The sequence below is a fragment of the Atractosteus spatula genome, chromosome 5, assembly GCF_055471065.1.
Source record: "Atractosteus spatula isolate fAtrSpa1 chromosome 5, fAtrSpa1.hap1, whole genome shotgun sequence".
In the NCBI taxonomy this organism is placed as follows: Eukaryota; Metazoa; Chordata; class Actinopteri; order Semionotiformes; family Lepisosteidae; genus Atractosteus; species Atractosteus spatula.
The window spans coordinates 46,176,723-46,198,419 of record NC_142710.1 but is presented as its reverse complement, the minus strand read 5'-3'; the positions used below and the strand labels follow the sequence as shown (position 1 = coordinate 46,198,419).

The 21,697-nt window shown below is 35.9% G+C and overlaps 1 protein-coding gene across 3 annotated transcripts in view; it reads left to right on the top strand.

The window, feature by feature from the left end:
* The window catches only part of LOC148835165 (actin-associated protein FAM107A), a 52,881-nt gene extending 31,620 nt beyond the window's left edge, over positions 1-21,261 (top strand). For 2 of the 3 annotated variants that reach the window (XM_088916500.1, XM_088916502.1), the window contains exons 2-5: positions 1,703-1,760; positions 9,668-9,842; positions 18,449-18,605; positions 18,821-21,261. In XM_088916500.1, coding sequence (XP_088772626.1) covers positions 1,703-1,760; positions 9,668-9,842; positions 18,449-18,605; positions 18,821-18,937 — 507 coding nt within the window. In that variant the 3' untranslated portion in view covers positions 18,938-21,261. Of the gene's footprint in view, positions 1-1,702; positions 1,761-3,070; positions 3,277-9,667; positions 9,843-18,448; positions 18,606-18,820 lie in introns of those variants that run through there. The other variant, XM_088916501.1, reaches the window with a different exon arrangement.
* Positions 21,262-21,697: the final 436 nt, after the last annotated feature.

Below are 21,697 nucleotides of genomic sequence, written 5' to 3'. Positions count from 1 at the left end.
CAATTTTAGCCTCTCCTATCAGACTCATCTTCCTTTCCCCATCGTCAATTCTTGTACTCTCATCAAGATAAAAAAATGCCGGGGGTTATACTATTATCTCCACAGGAGAAGGACAAGTCTGCAGTTTGAACTCAATGGAATGCAAAATCTCCTGCAGCTTTGCAAAGCACTAATTCTAGTGTCCCCAATGACCCCAATGACCATCTTCCTTGTCAACTCATTCAGCTCCCCCTGAATGATTATCGTGTTTCCTCCTATTAATATTCACATACTTGACTTCATCACCTTCATTCATTTGCTTGTAGACAGTCTCTTTTCTGACTTTCTCTGAGACTTGTCATTATCGGTTCATTCTCCATTTCTCCCTTTTTTGCTAAATACTGAAATAGCCCTTTCAGTGTAGTTTTTTACAAACAGTGAGCAGTGCTCTGTGTTTTTTCGGTCTTCTTCACCTTCTGGTTGTTTAGGACTGTGTTGTTAAATTGATGTGTGTACAGCAATACCTTATGGTGGTTGCAAGTAATGCATTAGAATAAAAGTTGCAAATATAATAATAAAAGTCGGTGGGTGTGCTGGTGACTCTGTGGCAATCTGACAACCTGCTCAAGGGGAAGGGTCCTAGAACTTTAAAAAGTTGATATACTGTATAGCATCAGTATCTGCTATTGGTCACTAATATATATCGGTCAGAAAATAAAGATAATGACATTAAAACTGTTACAAAAATATATCTTGAGAATTCAATTAACTCTAAAGTAGCTAAGCATTTGGTCAAGGTCCTTCAGAGAAGTGCGTTAGAATCAGCAAAAGAAATCATGCAAAAGTTGACAATTTTGATTACATTTGAATTAATTTAAGATTTAATTTTTTTCTAAGTAAAACACAAATGGTGTTCATTATAATGAATTATCTTAATATTTTATTCATACAGTATTTATGCATTTGATTCCATATTCTGGAGTTATCCTGTTATAGTATGTATGTCTAAATTTTGTATGTGTAGGAGGGAGCATTAATATAACAAAAAGAAACACATGCACATCTCATTTCTGAAATCTAAGCAGTAGTTTCATGCATGATTTAAGCATAACATTTTGATGTAAAGAGATATAAAGGCATTTCTGCAACTGTTAGATACTCTATACATGAGTACTTCAAAAATCTGTAAAAGGAGCAGCCAATAACTGGCATATTGAAAAAGACCTTTCACTATTATGTACTAACCAGTAAAATATTCCCATCACGCTTCCCTAGTGGATTAAAAGAAGTGTACTTGCAAAGAAGTTGGGTAAGGCTGCAGACAGAGAAGGCCTTGTCAAAGTACCAAGCCCGAGTGAGTCTCTCCTAGCAACCAATAACACCACCATCACCAGCACAATGTGCTTTCACAGAATCATGAAGACATCCAAAAAGCCTTTTTGAATTCATCCTGTAAAATGTTCATACTGCTCAGACGCAATATGGAAAAGCTTTCAGTAGTGCAAGCCAACTCTGACCATGTGCTTTGAATGTTCAATACCAATAAGAGGGTGAAAAAAACAAAAACTTCCTTACATTTTTTATTGTTACAAATAGCTTCAATAACATTATAAAACGTTAATGTTTTATTCAGTCATACTAATACACATCAATGCACAATTAAGCATTCTAGCAGTAATTTTATATATAAAAAAATAAATGTTCTTTTTTCCTGTGTCAACAGAAAGAGTACTCCTTAGAGCACCAATGTATGGAAAATGAAAAACACTTGAATGGCTCTGGTAAGTATCTCTTCAGAATGGCAATGTGAAATAGGGCCATTAAATTATTTTTCAGTTTTTCCCTTTTTTACAGTGATGTACTGTATGTCTGTACAAAGTTAATTACTTTTGTAAGTGACCAATTATCAAACCACTCTTTACACATTTTTTATTTACCAGCTCCTGATTTGTGCTGTAAACAGTATAAACTGTTTAGTTGTTTTGTCCTACTTCTTTAAAAGAATGAAATGATTTATGTAGGTTACAGTATTAAGTGCATTCCCGCAATCCTGAATTGAATAAAGCGTACAGATAATGGATGGATTAAGGGCAATATTTCTTAAAAGAACAGGTGTCTGCACTAACACAAAACAGTCCAAATTGTAAATTCTTTGTCTCCTTATTAATAGTTTATGGTTTTTAAGACATAAAAAAGCAAAACATCAGAATAAATATGTTTTTACAATACAATCTTCCCCTGTCACCAGTGATATAGAAATACTGTGGTTTGTGAGGTTGAAACACTTAGCTTGTGATGCCTATTACTGCACCAAGCTTTAACTGAATGCAGGACTAGTTGTGAACTAAACATATCACGAGAAATCTTTAGAAACCTTTTCAAGTTAGTTAACTACAACGTAAATTCTGATTCCTATTAGTTAAGTCTCCAAATCTGGAAATGATCCTGCTACATTTCGTATATGTGTGTTTTCCTTGATTCTTACATTTTCAATCTGAAAAACAGGGATCTTGAGCCAAGTCTATATCATGAGAAACTTACAATAGAATACAATTAGGTTTCATCCTGTAAACTGTTGTTGTGCTGACTCAGCAAACATGTACAATGGAACCAACGTTTATCTATATTTACTGTAAATAAACTTACTGTATGTTCCATCTGCTGAATGGAAATTAAACAATTGTCATCAACAGCCTAGAAATTCAATTTGATTTAGTAGTTAAGCAAGTTGAAGTTTTGAAAGCGACATTGCTCCATCTAAACAGATTGGTATTTTTAATGTAACTATGTGCAATATAAAATAAAAAATACTGTTTATAAAATACTGCTTTGCTCATATATTTAAATAATCAAACCATAAATACAGTATCAATAAATGTTGTTTCTGGAATACAAATACACATTCTTCTTTCAAATTAGTTAGCATACAGTTTGAACTTTGATGACTTAATGTTAATATCAGCATCAAGGATTGCTCAGGCTTCTCACTAATCCACGCAGCAGGACAGGGCTCTGTGGAGGAGGACGTGTCTCCCAACAGGGAGGGAGGGAGCTGTGGAGTGCCCTGGTCATGTGACTGTTTATTCTAGCTCAGACTCAGAACATGTTATAGAAGTGGGGCTGCTTAACAGCCCACTGCCAAAAGTCATGTTAGGCTCTCTGCCTGGCAGTATTTAATAAATCAGACATAAAGAGAAATATAGAAAAGTATTTTTTGCTCAATGTCGCAGAGAGTCACTCAGGGGCTGATCCCGGTTAGGGCTTCTGGAAAGCGCAGAGAGATGATGGTGAAATCAGGTAAGCAATACACCACTTTAAACAACACTTCAATTAGTGCTACTGTCTGCAGAAAGACAGGGTTGTTTTGTAGTTTCAAATGTCAGAAAGATTTTCAGAGTCGTCTATACCATAAGGTGTGCTTATGTTTCACTGTAAAATAAAATAATTTGTAAAGTCATTAAATGTCCATTTTCATTTTGTCCTCAGCACAATTCACAGATTGTGCTTTTTGAATTGACTTCATATATTTGTTTTCAGTGAATTGCACTACTACAGCAACTGCATTTTAAAAGGTAAAAAACAGTTTTTTTTCAGCCAACATTTGCTCGTTCATGAAAAATGTGATTATGGATAGAAGAATTATGTACAGAAGTGTGTATAGATGTATAGATTATGTATAGAAGTGTATTTTCATTTAAATTCCACAATAAATGGGGATAAAAAGTTTTTCAACATGTGTGTGCCTTCAGTCCAGAGCCATTTGTGCTGACAGCAGGATGTCACCTGCAATGCTTCTAACTGATGTCTGCAAAAGCATATTTAAAATTATTCTCATTTCCCAATGTACTGATTGTCTATACAACCCTTGAGAGGCACTTTTTTCTACTCCTTCTGTAAAAAACTGGCTACAATTTATCATCTGATTTAACAAAGATATTTTGATGAAACTGTGCATTTTTTATTCTGTTATGGAGTAGCATGGCAGGGAGCCATTTAAGGCAAGGTTTTCAGCATTGTTCAACACCACCTGCTTCATGTACACTTAGGTGTGCACAGCATATTTATCTGCTGTACCATTTTCACTGTCTCCAAGGCTGCATAGAGCTGCCTTCAGATTGCAGACAAAGTAAATCTCATTTGATGTTGCATTAATTAAGTTTATTTTTAACTGGGACATTCAAAATTTGTATATTTTTTTCTATTTGTGAAAACTCTAGTTTTGTTTATTTTTCGTGTATTTGTCTATATCGATTCAAATGTATGAGCAGAAATCATTTGAAAACAACTGCTAGGATCGCCTCAGAATGTGAAAGGTTACACTTCACTATTATTTTTGTCAATGTAAATTATGAACTGTTCAACTTCCTGCATAAGGACCATTAATTCACTGTTTAAGTCACCTCTGATGAGCACCAATTTAAAGGTTATTGCGTGAAAATGCCTTTCCATGCATGAATGGAACCAAGCAAATGAGACTTATTATCAGGAAAAACTTTTCATTTTCTATTAGAACTAACAGCCCACTTAAAAATATACTGTGTTTTCAGAGCCATTGACAAGAGAACCCCTGTTGACATCTCAAGTCAAGGCTTTGTCTTGTGGTTTGTTTCAGGCATGTTTTCCACCGAATGTTTTGGTTCTGTCAATCTAGCCTATTCAGATCAGGCCAGGACAAACATTCTGAAACAGAACATTTTTCCTCCACAGCATTACAAATGATAATGTAACAACTCCTGTCAGTCACATCCCCCACTTGGTGGGTCTGTTAATAGGACTGCATAGATTTAATCATAACACCCACAGGAGCTGAATTTCATTAGCAGTGTCAGTAACTTCACGGAAACACTGCAGAGCCTTGATAAGCAGCTTAGAGATGGCAGTGCCTATATTATCAAGGGAGTCCACTTTAGCAAAGTAATTATATCACTGATCGTGCTGCTGAACCAGAATCTTACTAAACAACTGTTCTCCTGTAAGTGATCATTGTAAGAGATGAATCATAGCTGTTTGACAACAAGAATGTAAATCTTAACTAACACACACTAATTTCCCTTTTAATAATACAGCGTTTTTGTTTTGAGATTTTTACAGTATGCTTTAACACAAACCTGAGTAAGTGGCTAGCTGTCATGAATTTAGTTTAAATAGAACTTTTTAACAGGACTAGCAGAGGAAGATCATTTCTGACGGTTTCTAATTTGACATCTACTGGCAGTACTGCTGTAATATGCGTTAAATAGAATGTGATTGGTGGTTTGGAGATCTTATTTTGTGTTCTGCTCCCCAGCATCGGACTGGTCCATGACCTTCATCCTGTAATCTTAGCCAAGCTTACCTCTTCCTCTTTCCTATCCTTTACAGTGGGTATAGAAAGTCACCACCCACTTTAAGAATTTGTACATTTTGTCGTATGATATTCTAAAAATAAAAACAAATTAAATTAGGCTTGTTCCATTTTTTTACACACAGTAACCCACATTAGCCAAGTGAAAATAAAATTCTAAAATATTCTGAAAATTAATAATAAAATTAATAATTAATAACAGTAAAATACCTTATTTGGATAAGTGAACACCCCCCTTACAATTGCATTTATATACTTGCTCAGGTATAACCAATCACCTTATAGCTTACACAACAAACTAATTGGCTCCCACCTGTGATCAATTGTGGTGATTTTGATTAGTTCAGAATAAAAGCAACTGTTTCTAGAGGATTCCACTGCTTGGAAGTGCATTTCGAAGCAAAGAATCCACTATGGGCAGAAAGGTGCTTTCAAAAGAACTTTGAGGTAAAGTTGTGGAAAGGCACAGGTCAGGAGACGGGTATAAAACATTTTCAAAGGCTTTAAGTATCCCATGAAGTACAGTCAAGACCATCATTAAGAAGTTAAAGGCATATAGCACCACCCAGACCTTGCCTACTGTAAATCGGGCCGTCCCTCCAAACTGAATGACAGAGCAAGAAGGAGACTGATCAGAGAGGCTACCAAGAGGAGGATGGCAACTTTAAATGAGCTACAGTACAGGCCTTTATGGCAAAGACTGGTCATTGTGTGCAGGTGACAACAATATCACAAGCGCTCCACAAATCTGGCCTGTATGGGAGGGTGGCAAGAAAAAAAAGCCATATCAAGTCTTGTTTATGTTTTGCTAAAAAGTGCCTTAAAAGTGCTGTGGTCAGATGAGACCAAAATAGAACTTTTTGGCCAGAATGAAAAATGGTACGTCTGGCAAAAACCCAATACATCTTACCATTCAAAGAACACCATTCCTACAGTAAAGCACCGTGGTGGCAGCATCCTGTCATGGGGGTGTTTCTCTTCACCTGGGACTGGGGCACTTCTCAGGATAGAAGAAAGATGGATGTTGCAAAATACAAGCAAAGTCTTGAAGAAAACCTGCAGCTCTCAGCCAGGAAGTTGAAAATGGGAAGATCGTTCACCTTTCAACATGACAGTGACCCAAAGCAACTGTACAGTGACTGAAGGACAGGAAGGTGAATGTCCTTGAGTGGCCTTGTCAGAGCCCTGACCTAAATCCCATCGAAAAATCTTTAGAATGACTTAAAGAGGGCAGTCCATCAACGGTCACCATGCAGTTTGACTGAGCTTGATCAATTCTGTAAGGAGGAATGAGCAAATATTCCTCCCTCTAGGTGTGCAAAGTTGGTAGAGATGTATCCAAACAGGCTCAAGGCTTTAATTCAAGCAAAAGGTGCTTCCACCAAGAATTAACTCAGGGGGGTGTTCCCTTCTCCATCCCAGTTATTCTACTTTTTTATTTTTGTTTTTTTCAGAAATTTTGCTTTCTTTTTTCACTTGGATGTTGCAAGGTACAATTTGCAAATAAAACTGGAAAAAGTCTGATTTTATTTGTCTTCTTTTTGGGCTTTAGGGCAACAAAAGGTGAACATTTTGAAAGGGGGTGGTGTCCTTCTATATCTTGATTATCTAATGGTCCATGGCAGGTCTTTTGAAAGCATTCCTCAAGCTCTCCACTTGGTCTTGGAGAGAATCATGGCTGCTGGTTGCTGGAGAAGTGCCACCTTCAAGAGGGAAGTCTCTTTCCTCAGGCATTGTGTGAGTTGAATTAAAGTAGTTAAGGAGATGGAAAAGGTGAAAACTTTAAAAAGTGGTCCCTTCAGTACTATGGACAAAGGTATTATTAGCCTACCATTTACCTCTGAAGGTAGGACATTTCTGGATGACAAAATTCTCTAAATGTCGTCACTGGAGGTGTATCTGACAAGACTTCTGCTGCTGCTGCTATGATGCCTACATACAGAAAGGACACTGAGGGGTAATTGCTTTGTGTTGGACCACTTCACTGGCTAGCCTACACCTTGCCTGATTAGGAGGTTGAGAGGGTGTGTGATGTTCTGATTATAGGGTTTTTCAGCCAATTTGGGGTTCTGGATGAAATCCACTTAGATCAAGGGCAGAAGTTCAAGACTCAGGTGTCCCAGGTGAATTTCTTATGGTTTTTTTAGTTTACATTACTGATACGAAATTGTTTATATCTTGACTAAAAATTTTCTTCACATACTGTAATTTTAAATAAATGGTAAATAAATAAAATTTTCAATTTAGTTTTAAATACCATGGTAAAAATAATTTTGCTACTGTATGTTCTTTACATAAATAAACAGAAAGACGTTTCATGCTACCTACTACTACTGTATATCCATTCTATTTCTTAAAGACAAATACAAAAAAAAGAAAAGAAGGTGCATAAAATAATATAGCATTTTGTGTTGAAAAATGAGAGTCACAGAAGCATCCACCTTAAACTATTAATTAAACTATTAATTCCCGTTAATAGGAGTAGATAAATAAAACTTACTACATTGTGGCATGATATATCAGGAATGATATAAATGATTACTTCAGTAACTTTTCTTTTCCAGATAAGAAAGTGTTCAGGTACAAAGGTGAATCATACAGATTTTTAAATATTAAATAGCAAAGGTGAGTCTTGTTCCACATGAGGAATATTGCATTGTTCAGGCCAGGGCTCATAATTTATTAAATTTGATACCTGGAATCACTTGGGCGTCAGGTCCCCTTTAATCTGTTTGTACTGCTGAGCCAGGCCAAACAAGGGGAATAGAAGTTACTGAAAGTACTGATGAGTAGAAATAAATGGGCTAGAGATTAGTGAGTACTTGATGTTAGAATTGATATGTTTTACAGCATGACCTATGGTACAGTATGTTGAAAAAAATAAATATGGGATTTTGAATTTTTCAGTTTCACCTGCTTGTCTCATCTTCAAAGCAACTACAATAAATTTTAGGAAACAGAGGAAGGAACAATTCTCATGAAAGGAAAAAAAACTGCAAAAAGCAAACAGTTTTTCACTTATGAAATAAGTTATTTTGAGTTTGAAGAGGTAAAGATACTCCTTGCTAAAAAGAAAAGAAAAAAATGAGTGATGAATTGTAAACATTCATTTTTTCTATATAATTATTTTAGTTTAGCATTTTCTCAAACTCAAGGTTCCAATTCTTTTGATACTGTAGAAATGGAAAAAATCATCACCTTCAAGGCCTTTGTGCATAACTGAGATTTAACCAGTAAAAAAAAAAATGAATTGATTTTGTACACAATAAGTCTTAATCAAGAATAAGGTTGTTTGATAATTAGAGCTTTTAACAGGCTTTCCAAGGTCTCTGTCATTCAGGGGTAGAAAACAATATTCTCATCAAGATGAAAGAGGTGTGCCAAGTTTATTTTGGACTGAAGTGTTTTTTTTTGTCACAACCTTCTCTATTGTAGCTTAAGAAATAAAAAAGAGTGTATGTTTTTTTCAAATTGATGGATTGTACAGATTTGTAACTTCCAAACTATGGACCACAGAACTCTTTAAAACACCACCTATTGAGTTTATTGTATCCTCATTTCATAAACAATACATCTTAGGAAACTACAGTATAATAATATAATAGGAATGTGAATATTAATTAACTATGCCTATTTCAGGACACCAGCGAGTACAACTGTCTAAAGAGACTACAAACTCTACTTTGTGTACATGAAGCCCAAAGTAGTTTGGAACTTATTAGGGCTTAGTATGAGAGTTCTTATCTGGATCATTGAAGCCCGTGTATGTGACTTACAAGGTACTCGTTTCAGTTTTAGTTCAGATGGTGTTTAACTTTGATGGTTTCATAATTTGAAATCTATTCAGATAGGTTTGGTTTCCAGCATTGTGAAACAAATAGATATTGATATTATCATTAAAAAACAACAAAACCCTGAAAGCTGACCCTGGATGTGTAATGTATGCAGCTCTCCCTGCTCCTGCTGGAATTTATTCCCAGTTGCTTACAAGCTCCAAGCACAGCGCCCCTCCCAGGGTAGTGGATAACTGGTCTACACATAAAAAAACCAGCTCCTCTGCTGCGGCAGAGTTTCACACTGTCTAGATTTCAGAGGGGGTAACATCACTTCTGTAACTGACTCATGCATGGGTTCTGTTACCTGACAAATTATCTACAATATCTGTGTTTTTGTTATTTACCTGTGCAGCTTATATGACAATGTCTTTGTAACAGCTGTAAGCCCTGTTGGTACTACGCAATGGGACCCCTTGTCTTTCTCATGTTCAAGTTGGGTGCAGTGCCTGGAGTTTACACACACACCACGTGTAATGTTCTCAATATCCTGACACCTGTCTCTCCACAGGGTCCACCTACACAGGTCTGCAGAGGGATCATCATACACATGGGAGTCCTGTGGCTCAGCCAGCCTATATGGAAGGAGGTGATGATCTAATCAAACCCAAAAAGCTACATAATCCAGTGAAAGCTTCTAAAAGCCACCAGGAACTTCACAGGGAGCTGCTGATGAATCATAAAAGGTAATATTCTGTACCACACTATATTAGCTAAAACAATACAGTCTCATGTGCATAGCTCTGGATGCACTTGACAATGTTTAAATAGCAATTTAAACAATGTAATATGAAAGATTAGCCTTAATTATACAGATGCTACCTTATAGCATCTATTATATAGATACTTCTATTCAATGACAAATGAAGAAACTCTAATCTTTAAAAAAAAGGGATCTACATGAAACATTAAAATCCAGTTAGACTAAAATAAAATGAAAACACTAGAAAAATCAGAATTCAAAGTCAAAGTCACTAAAGCTCCTAAAATACGATGTAATCTTAATGTAGAAACAACTGGCACCAGAATAGGGTGTGTTCTCCAATAATTAATGGAATTATTAGTTATGTTTAGCTAAATCAGATCAGTACTGATTGAAAATTTTTTAGTTTTTTTTTATTTCAGTTTAAAAACAAGACTGGGGTGACATGGATTTCTCCAAGGTTTTACAAGAATTGTTCAGTCATGAGTTTACACTGTCATACCAAACATCACAGCTAGAGTATGCTACTTAGTTATTGATTCTCAGTTTAGTGATTACTCAGTTATTGATGCATTTTCCAGTAGTGTGAAACTACTTTTTATGTTTAAGAAGAAGAAAATGTAATAATAATAATGTAGGATCTTTTATACATAAATTCCACTTTATACAATATATTGAAACAGCTTATTGGTAGGTATTGACTGGGTAAAATCATGTGTTTAATATTTGTGTTTTATACAGTATTTATACAGTAGGTCAATAAGAAAGATCTACTATATAAATGTAACAACATTTAAAACTTAAAACTTAAAAATGCAAAACAGACTTTTAATATTAACTGCTATAGAATGCTTGCAAATGAAAATAATTCATTTAGGAACTGCTTTTACAAGAAATTATTTTCACTTAACTTAGTAATTTGAAAAATAAGATTATTAAAATCTAATTTAAGCTAATTTTGTGCTGTTTAACTTCAATAAATCAGACAAAAATAAAAGTTCTAATTTTGTGACAAATTTGGTCCCAAAAAGTACTGTACATACAGTATGTGGCTGACATATCTTGTTAAAGGCAGCTAGAAATTCAACATCAAACAGCCTTAAGACACTAAGCACTTTCCTGTTTCCACATAAATAGTAATTAGACGTGTACATAAATGGTTCCCTTATGTTTAAAATTACATATTTGAATTAAAGTTCACATACAGTGAGCCATGACACTCGTTTTCTTTCAAACAAGCTCCCGTGTCTAACTATACCTCTCTAAGGCATTTCACCTTGGCAACTGCTTTTCCAAAATCCGAGTGTTGTCATTGCCATTTATAATCACTCTGTAACAGCGGGCTTTTCTTCCTCCAGTGTTGAAGGATTGGCTATTAGCTTTCAGATTATCTTTATACCATCTATACAGTACATTCTATTAAATAAATTAAATTGTATAGTTTGTGTTTTATCTCCTGTACATGTATTAAAGCAGTGTGTCCAAATCCTATATAATTTAATCTACTGCATGTATTCAAGTTAATCTTCAAGTTCTATTTGTCTATAAGATGCTCATGCAATCATTGTGTCACTCTGCTCAAGTGACAATCCTTTAATGATTGTATATTAATATTGATTGAATATTGTAATGCCTTAATCTCTGCAGACTTTAAAACATTTAACAAACTACATGTTCCAAATTTGGCAGCTGTAATCTATTAATTCGATGGAAATAAAACACCAATTCAATTTGTTGCAAGTCCTATTAAGTGCATTAAAGGATGTCTATACTATAACTATAAATGTAAATATTGAAGTATTAAAAGACTTTGACACTAGTGGCAGGAAAAGTGTGTGGAGCTCGACAGCACCCTGCGGAAATAATAATTGTAAACAGATTTAAACTAATATAAAATCTTGCCAAGAAAGAATCTTGGAAGAAAATAAAGTTAATGATAATATCTGTTGGTGTCTGAGGAAGGCACAAGTATATCAAGGTACAGCATTTATTTCCACATTAAATACAGGTGTGTGGAGATAGCCATAAAGTTACTGGTTATCGCAGAGTTGAAAAGTTACTTGACTAAGGTAAAAACAGAATCTGAGTTCTATCATCGTGCTGATCATTGTCAGTCTTCTTAACAATATTCAGGATCTGCCATCCTAATAGTAACACGGTGTCAATACAGTGTCTTTCAGTTCTCCATGGCTGTTGCTAGGTAATGCAGTGCTGCAATGCCATAGATCTGAAACAGACTCTCAGAGTTCCAACCACCTGCCAAGCACACTCACAACCAGGGCACTATATACTTCTCTGTCAGAAAGTGGGGGATCAGACATTTCCGTGTCAGTGCAACAGAGAGGTCTTTATGCTGCAGACACTCAGAGTTCCCTTGCCAGGCTTAGCACAAGTTAGAAGGTAATGTAGAGCAGTGCCTGGAAAGCACAGACTAGCTGAAAGCAACAAGACTGGTAAGAATAGGCATGATACAGTCAGGTAAAGTTACATTCACCAGTCCTCTTTTTCATCAAAAGTTATTTTATACTGCTTTTATTATGATTAATATTGGTCTAAATGACCGAAATAGGTAAAACTTTGGATTGTTGGTCATAACATGTCTGTGAAAATATGCCATAATGAAGGTGTTATTCTTAGATACTTCAGCTGTTCCTAGATAATAAAAGCATTACCATCATATGGAGCTGAAACCTTGTGAAACTCTTTAAAGAAGTATATATTAGCAGTTTATTTGAACATTTTGTAATGTTTACATTTTATATGCCTTAGCAATGATAAGGGACTAAAATACCTCAACACTTAGCACTGTGCAAATTAATCACATCCTAATCACATTTGTCAATGATTAGTCTTTTATTATTACCTTGAAATGCACTCCTTTGCAACTGGGAGGAAGACTGGAAGCTCACCATGTGAGCAGTTACAGTACATGTGTAGTAATGCGGTCACAGGTTTATTGTGCTATGTGATCTAGCAGAAGGCTAAACTACCAAAGGCACATTGTGGACACCACTCTCTGAGGGGAGATAAGAGGTGCTGGGAGTAGTTAAATTGTCGAGGGAAATTAAGCTATAGCACTACATAAGTGTTTCATCAGATGTTTAGACCAGACTGTGATTTCTGGATGACATTTGGAGCAAAAAAACATCACTTTTACTATCACCAATGAGTGTTAACAACTTTTTATTTTAATTTCTATTCTTTTTCAAGGCTACATAGGAAAGAAAACTTAAATATGATTTATATTTTTGTTTATTAAATCTCACAACATATTAAGCAGGAGCAGCTTAATTAGAGAAAATACTGAAACAGGACTGTGATTATATCATGCTCTTTTCTCCAGAGTCAGATAGGCGGAGGCATTTTTTTCTTTAATTGCCATGTGTTTTAAACTTTTTTTCTTGTGTTCTGTTTCTTGTTCAACAAAACCAAAATTAAAAAATAATAAAGCCATGCTATCTTAATTAAAACAAATAAAGCCCTATTTCCTTTAATATTCTTGATGAGTTTTCCACATACTCCCCTGACTGATATCACAACTCTCCCACCATGCATTCCTCAGGGGGTTCTGCTGTCAGTGAGGCCCCAACCTGACAATGAAATTCTTCTGTTCACCAGTACACCACCAGGAAGATAGAAATATCTTGTCTATGCTTTACAGAAAAAAATAGTGTAAAAGGATATTTCATAAATAAATCATCTGTAACCTTCCTTTTATATATTTTGTATTACTGACTGGTCCTTTAAGAAGCAAATTAAAATTTTGCAGTAATGTCAATGATACTATGTGCCCACAAGGGGCAGTGGCATTCCTGTTTATTGCGAGAAACAAGACAGTGTAACATCTATCACTTAAAACATTCATTCACCCACTGCCACATTACCAACACTACAGTTCTCTATCATGCACTTAGCCAGGAGAAGACAAAAAAAGCACAATAACAAATAGTTATTTTGCAGACACAAATCCAGAACAATAATTCACTCCTGAGTTCCTACAGAGTGGGTCCCTGGGCAGCACAGTACACTGTACCTAATCTTCAGGCTCCCTAAAGCTGAGGCGCTGGCTTACAGAGTCGTGGTCCTACTTCTAAGTGAGCATCTAGGTTATAGAGTCAACCCACCCTTGAAGCCAGTGTGTTTCTTAATCAAGCTGCTCAGAACTTTGTTTAGTTTTGCTTAAAGATGGTGTTTCCAGGATCTTTTTCGCACTGTTGAAACAGGACCCGGTGGCAGTGGTTAAGAGAAATTAAAGGAAATCAAGGACATGAGGTCTGCAACTCAATCATGGATAATTAAGGAAGGGTGCTATTTAGAGTATAACGCTGTAATGTGCTACACCAATGCTAGTTACCCAGCATAAGGCTGTTTTCAAAATAAAACAAAATAATAAGAGATACAGTGTTGAACTAAATCAATGTCAGAGTTTACAGACTGTGTTACATACATATTCAAAGAGCATTTACACTCTGATGTCCAAATGCACACTCAGTAAATAAATGGACTAGAACTCTGTGGCTTACATCAAGCAACAGACACAATAGCAATGCAGCCTTGGAAATACTACCATTATTTTTCTTCCCTTTATTCTGAGTCTGTCAGCTATTTGCACAGCAATCACTTCTGTGCTGTGTTATTAGTACCTCTGTAGGGCTTGATAATGTACTGGCACTTACTCAGCTCAATGATCACGTGATAGAAAACTACAATGATATCGCTGCCTTATTTCCCCTACGACATAATCTTTTTCATTGTTCACATAGCATATACAAAATCTAAAATGTAATCTTCATGCAATATAGATTACACCTAAAATTAATGAACTCTGCAGAATTTGGAAAGAATCTGTATTATGTTTGAAATTGTGACATTTTTCTCCATTCTCTGGCTACATTAATAGGACATGACTGCCCTCTGGGGGTCAGAAGTATATACATTAATTCTAGTTTCTTACTCAACATCACGTTTGTCTGACCCAAGTTTAGCAATGCTGGTCCCCATTTATACAGATGGAAGGGCTAGAACCCTGTGACCCTGATTCAAAAGAATGGATTAGAAAATTGATTAATATAAAACCTCCTGAAAGCATATCCCCAGTTGCAAAACAATTTATAAGAAACAAAGCCCATCTTTCAGTCATATCTGTTATATTAACACATGAACAGTGAGTTGTGTATATAGTAATAAACTTTACGTACTATGAGGCCTTTTACCTGTATAAGACTATCTAAAATTTTTAAAAATAAAACAGAGGTATACAAAATCAAATAATAAATTGAACAGAATTAAATGTTAGAGTAAAAAATGAGTTTTAAGACAGGTTCTGAAAGTTCTGGCAGATTTATACGATCTGATAAAGACTGGGAGATCATTCTACTATCTAGCAGCATAATACAGTTTTCCAGGACTAGCACTGAGAACTGAAAAAAGGCCAGAGTCCAAGAGTGAATTTTCATGGGCTGTTTCCTGTTATGAATTGTGGCCTGCCTTGTGAAAGTGAGTGATTTCATTACTGACATTGCTATTGCATTATTCTTCTTCATGGAATATGGACTCTCCTACTGTGTTTAGATAGGCAGATTGATTGATGTCATCATTAGTCTGCTATATTAGGAGTCATATGTAAATATATTGAGCACCTAAAGACACCAAATTCTTGAAGAAAGGCAAATTCTTAAAGCTGAATAATATTTGTTATTAAAAAAGTTAATCAGAAAGGGGTCTACAAGTCAAGTTAGGAGTGTGCGGCCTTTCAAAGCAATACATACTGTAACTAAGTGGATACATGCTTTGCATCAGGTTGCACATGCTGTCTTGTGGAATTCTGTCCCAGCCCATGTGACGCCTTCCTTGACCGCTTTAATATGCAAGGCTTGCACTCTCCTTCTGCACGTCTTATGTGAGGGTATGCCCATATTTAGGTGCTTTACCCCAGCATAGTGCTCAATCTCGTAGACGTCATTCAGCAAGCCATCTGACATTCTGGATCCTTGAAGTTGAAGTGTGGAGAAAGAAGTGATTCTCATACTGTATATTGTAGATGAGAGTGGGAGAGCTTCACAGCCTCAAGTCATGACCCAGTCTGACTATGACTCACAATAATTCAATTTTGCTTTATTCAGAGCCAGGCTAAATTATTCCAATCACCTTCCCCTTGAACAAAAATGTGAGAGTAATATTCTGATCTCCTCATAACATCATCACTCTAATTTGTGTCCCGGCTTGGGATCTGGGTAATCCAGGACAGAGGACTAGGTCAGTGTCACTTTTGAGGCTCCAAAACAGGCTCTCTATCTGACTGAGAGTCCTTTTTGCCAGTCAATATCTTTTACAATGCAGTGGTAATGCAGCACAAAGCTGCCACACAAAGCTCTGCACATCCTTGATGTTAGAGACCAGGCAAGGCAGCATGGCAATGATGTTTTCTGATTCACTTGCCACTCCATCCAACTCCACCATATACAGTGCCTTGCAAAAGTATTTACCCCCCTTGGACTTTATCACATTTTATTGTGTTACAGCATGGAACTAGGATGTATTTAACTGAGAATTTTTGCCACTCATCAACACAAAGTACTCTATAATGTCAAAGTGAACAAAAACAGTCATTTTTCTAAATTGAAAATAAAAACCAGAAAATAATTGAATTCATAAGTATTCACTCCCTTGCTTTGACATACCTACTGTAAATTACCTCTGAAGTAACCAACTAATTACTTGATGTCACATAATCACTTGACTGGAGTCCACCTGTGTGCAGTTGATGTGTTTTGGATGATTTCAGAATAAATACACCTGTGTCTGGGAGCTTCCCCACTTAGTGCATTTCCAAGGAAACACTATTCCATGAAGACCAAGGAACATTCCAAGCAGATCTGAGACAAGGTTCTTGAAATGACCAGACAGGGCAAGGATATAAGAACATTTCCAAGGCATTGAATATACCTCAAAGCACTGTGAAGTCCATCATTAAAAAGGTGAGAAAATATGGAACTGTGAATCTGCCCAGAACTGGCCTTCCTCCAAAACTGAGTGTCCGGGTAAGAAAAACCATTATAAGGGAGGCCACCAAGAGGCCTACACCAACTCTAAAGGAGTTACAGTCCTCCATGACAGAGATGGGAGAAACTGTGCAAAACTGAGACAACAATACCACGCACACTTCATAAATCTGGCTTGTATGGAAGGGTGGCAAGAAGAAAGCCTTTGTTGAAAAGAACTCATATCACATCTCGCCTGGAGTTTGCCCAAAGGCATGTGAGAGACTCAACAATTTCTATGGAAGATTCTATGGTCTGAAGAGACCAAAATTGAACTTTATGTTTGGTGCAGCACATTACACTGAGAACACCATCCTTACAGTGAAGCTGTACGATTGAGCATCTGTGGAATGACTTAAACTTTGCTGTTGACAAACGGTCCCCATCCAACTTGATGGAGCTTGAGCAATTTTGCCAAGAATGGGCAAAGATTCCAGTGTCAAGATGTGCAATGCTGATAGAGACTTACCCAAAGAGATTCACAGCTGTAATTGCTGCCAAAGGTGGTCCTACCAAGTATTAACTCTGGGAGGGGGGTCTATACAGTATGTATGCATTCAATTATTTTCTGGTCTTTATTTTTAATTAATTTAGTAAAATGTCTGGATTTTTTTTCACTTTGGCATTATAGAGTACTTTGTGTTGATGAGTGGCACAAATTCTTAGTTAAATACGTCATGGTCCCATGCTGTCACACAATAAAATGTGAAAAAGTCCAAGAGGGGTGAATACTTTTGCATGGCACTGTATGACTCACTTCAGGAGTTTCTCCTTGTTTCTCACAAAACCCCAAAAATAGAGAGATGACACACACCATTAACAGTACACAAATTGTTAAATACACATAACAGAGACAACAGAATCACAACATAGTCCTTAAGAAAATATCTAGGTGATGTCCAATGAATCAAGGTCCCACAGCTCTCCAGGATGTTGTGATTATAATATCTCAGGAATTATGGATTTGTAGTATGGCTGCTACACTATAACATATAATACACTCTTTGGCACGGGAGCCAGGTTGGTCTCCCATTGAGGATGGTGTTTAGACCATATGCGAGGCGGACCATAGACCGGGTTCAGGGGTGACACATGGGGTTTATTGGTGCTCACAGTGGAGTAGGGAAGTTCGTGCAGAAGTGCGGGGAATATCCGAAAGGAAACATATCCAAGGAGGTTCAAAGGGGAGAGAGGAAGCAGTCCATTGCCGGGAGATCCAACAGGAGACACAGTCGAACAGGAACACATGACGAGACAAGAATCTATGAATCCAGGAAATACAGGACTCCATTCCCTTCCCTCTGGGGGAGTGTAAACAGGCCTATGCCCTCAGGTTTCCTCCGAAGCCTGGTACTAGATGGGCCATCGAGCTACCATGTACCAAAGCTGAGCCCCAAAGGCAGGAAGGAGTAAACTTAAATAGGGAAGCTAAAACAAGGCACACTAGGAAGTAATGCAGCTAATAACTAAAAATACTAAGATGAGAAGTTTGGAGTGCCCTTTGTAGGAGAGGGTGGTGACTGTAACACTCTTGTTTCTTTCATGGCAGGGGTTTGGGAATCGAGAACAAGCCAGAGCTCCAGCGAGTACTTGAGCACAGGAAACGAGAGCAGCACATTCGTCAGAAAAAAGAAGAAGAAGAAGCCAGAAGACTGAAGTCCCCCTTTGAGCAGGAACTTCTCAAAAGACAGAAGAGGTTAGAGGAGGTATGGCGAGCTAGTGTGATATGTCAAACACAAGGCCAACAGTCCAGGTACATTTTATCCAGTATGCAGATTGAAAATGTACATTATGGGCAAGATATTCTAAGAGATCAGTGTGTTAAGCGAGAAAAAATGGACACTTACCAGAATTGAAAGTATTAACATAAATCATATCTGTATTTGTTTTCTTAATGATCAAAGCAATCTCTGTGTTTCAGCTTGAAAAAGAACAAGAAAATCTTGAAGAGAGATCAGAAAACGCACCAGAATTCATTAAAGTGAAAGAAAATTTAAGAAGGACATCTATTTTAAATCCGGAGGAGAAGGATGTCTAAAAAGTTGTTTTCCATCTGTGGAACATATGTGATGAGTGTTACTCATGTATACATATATGGTACAGAAAGTCTGCAGAGTGTTAGCTATCTCAACTAAGTTGAAGCAACTTACAGACAACAGCACTCCCTTTAACTGAAACAAGAATCCCAGTTTTATGTAATAAAGTGATTTTCATTCAAGAAGTTCTCACTAAACTGGGAAAAGATTCTACTCCAGACTTGTTCTTAAAATACTTAATGTACTGTACCACACACCAGGAGATGGCATTATCGTCATAAACCATTTATCTGTTTAAATCATCAGTCAGCCTATATAACACAGACAGTGATCTCGGTTTCTGAAAATACTAGGCTCATAACAGTAGGCAGACAGCTGAGAAGGGATAAAAAACGACAATGAAATTCAATCAGAAAACAAACATACCATGGAAAAACATGAATTTTTCAGGAGCTTGTCAGTGGTTTTTTGCAGCTTTAGTGACAGTGAGACTCACTTGTGCTAAGATTTAGATCTACATCCTGAAATATTTAGTATTCATGGATCTATGAGACTTACATGCATTTGCAAGAAGTTAGTGAGACTACAGATTCAAAGTGAGACTGAATCTTCTTCAGACACATAAAGGTAAAAACCTAAAGATTACTAAACTATTTATGATATTTTATGGAGGGAGAATAAAGAAGAAGTTTTGACTTACCTTTCTGTGAAAGTTAAATTATATGTTGAAATGCTATAGTATGAAATATATTTATGGTGCCTGTGTTTTAAAGGGCGTAAGCATAAAGAGTATACTAGTTATGTATTATATGTTAATATTATTATTCCTAAACTAATAGAATTTAAAATAAAAAGAGGCGTTAGGCAGTTTTCCTATACAATACTCGGTAATGCCACAGAACATCAGGTAAAATGGCAATATAAACAGTATTATATGAAGCAGGCTGTAATCACAATGCTAAGATAATATTCACCCTTCAATAATTCTCTAGAGCTCAGAATGTTGTCCAGACTGGACTGTTCCTGCACTGGTTAAACAAATGAAGTCATATGGCATTCAGAATTTCCACAACATACTGTATGAATAGTTTAATAAGTTTAGTGAATTAATATGTGAAAATAAGAAATAATTAATTCAATATATACTGTATATATTCTGTATTCTCAACATGTACAGTACATGTACACAACAAATTTTTAAAAAGTGTACAGCAGACCCCACTGTTGATACTTCTGCTGTTCATTAAAATAATATTTTGCCACATTTAACAAATACAGACAATTGCACTTCTGTAAATAACTGGATCAGTTGTGACAGTACACCTTGCAAATTCAAAATAACAAAAGAAGTATAATTAACAGTTCTACCAAAACATCTCACAGATTCAGAGACTTGTGGAAATGTCTGCTATTGCACTGTGCAGAGAATTATCCAAAGTGTGTTTATGGAATTGGTAAAATGATATCAAATATTTTAATTTATTATTCTGATAATTTCATGTCCATACACTCACTTTAAAACAAACAAAAAAGTGGTGAAACAGAGCTATGTCAATGGCGATATTGTATTGTATTGGAGATATTGTACACTTAAGATTTATTCAGTGCCTTCCATGTTCTGTAATGCCAGCTGAGAAGGTATGAATGGACTGGATGTAAATTGTATTGATTTAAAACATGTAGCAATTTTGGTCAGTGTACAGTAGCATTCTTTGATTCATTCTTTCTTTCCTTTTATAAAAAAAACATCCATTATGGGCCAGAGCCAACCCAGGACTGTTTGAATATACTGTATGTTTGGGACTGTTTGGGGACTGTTTGGGAATTTGCCAGAATTCCCAAACACTTGTCTTACAACATGTTTGCAGTAACACAGTATCATAACAGTGTTAATTTTTGGATGTATTCTATTTTAAAATGGTCTGTGTGTGTTTTTTTTAAATCTACATTACAGGCGAACTGTGTTAGACTTAATTTCTTCCAGCATGCTCTCCCGCAACGAAAACCATTTTTTCATACAACACAAATGCAACACTACTAAAGAGTAGTGTACAAGGAAAATGTCTTAATTAAGGAACTTGAAAATCCAGAATAAGGTATTTTTTCTATGATAAGTTTTACCTTTTAATATATGAACAATCTTTTTTTACATTTACATTTGTATTTAGTTAAAAGAGATCTGTGTTTTGATGTGTATCTGCTGGCCTTTAATCTTTAATGTTAAACAAAATGCCACTTAATTGTTCTTTTTTTTTCAATTGTGTGCAGATGTGTACTTTTCATTAAAATGTTTTTATTATCACAAATAAACTTTCAGTATATGTAATGTTTTGTAGGACAGATGTGATTAATTTAGACAAATATGGGTTATTGTATTTAAAAGCTTGGGAATACTACAATATTTCTCTTTATTAATAACAAATAAAGAACTAAAACTAATTTTAGAGACAATAACAGTGGTATGTTTACTTATTTATTTACATACATTTATACTGTAGAAATGTAAGAGGCATGCATTTCAGCAGAATTTGAAATTAAAGTTGTGGGCACAGTACTGTTTTACATCAAAACTGCTGATTTAAAGCAATCTTGAACAGCACGGGACTTTCATAATGTTATTCAAAGTCTTGACAAACTGAACCTAATGGATAACTTTATATTCAATAATTATTCAAGGACTTTAAAGCAGGTGTAGAAATTAAAGGAGTACATTTAGGACTCAAATCTCAAGGCAGCTTTATTACACAGAGTGTGCTAAGTGT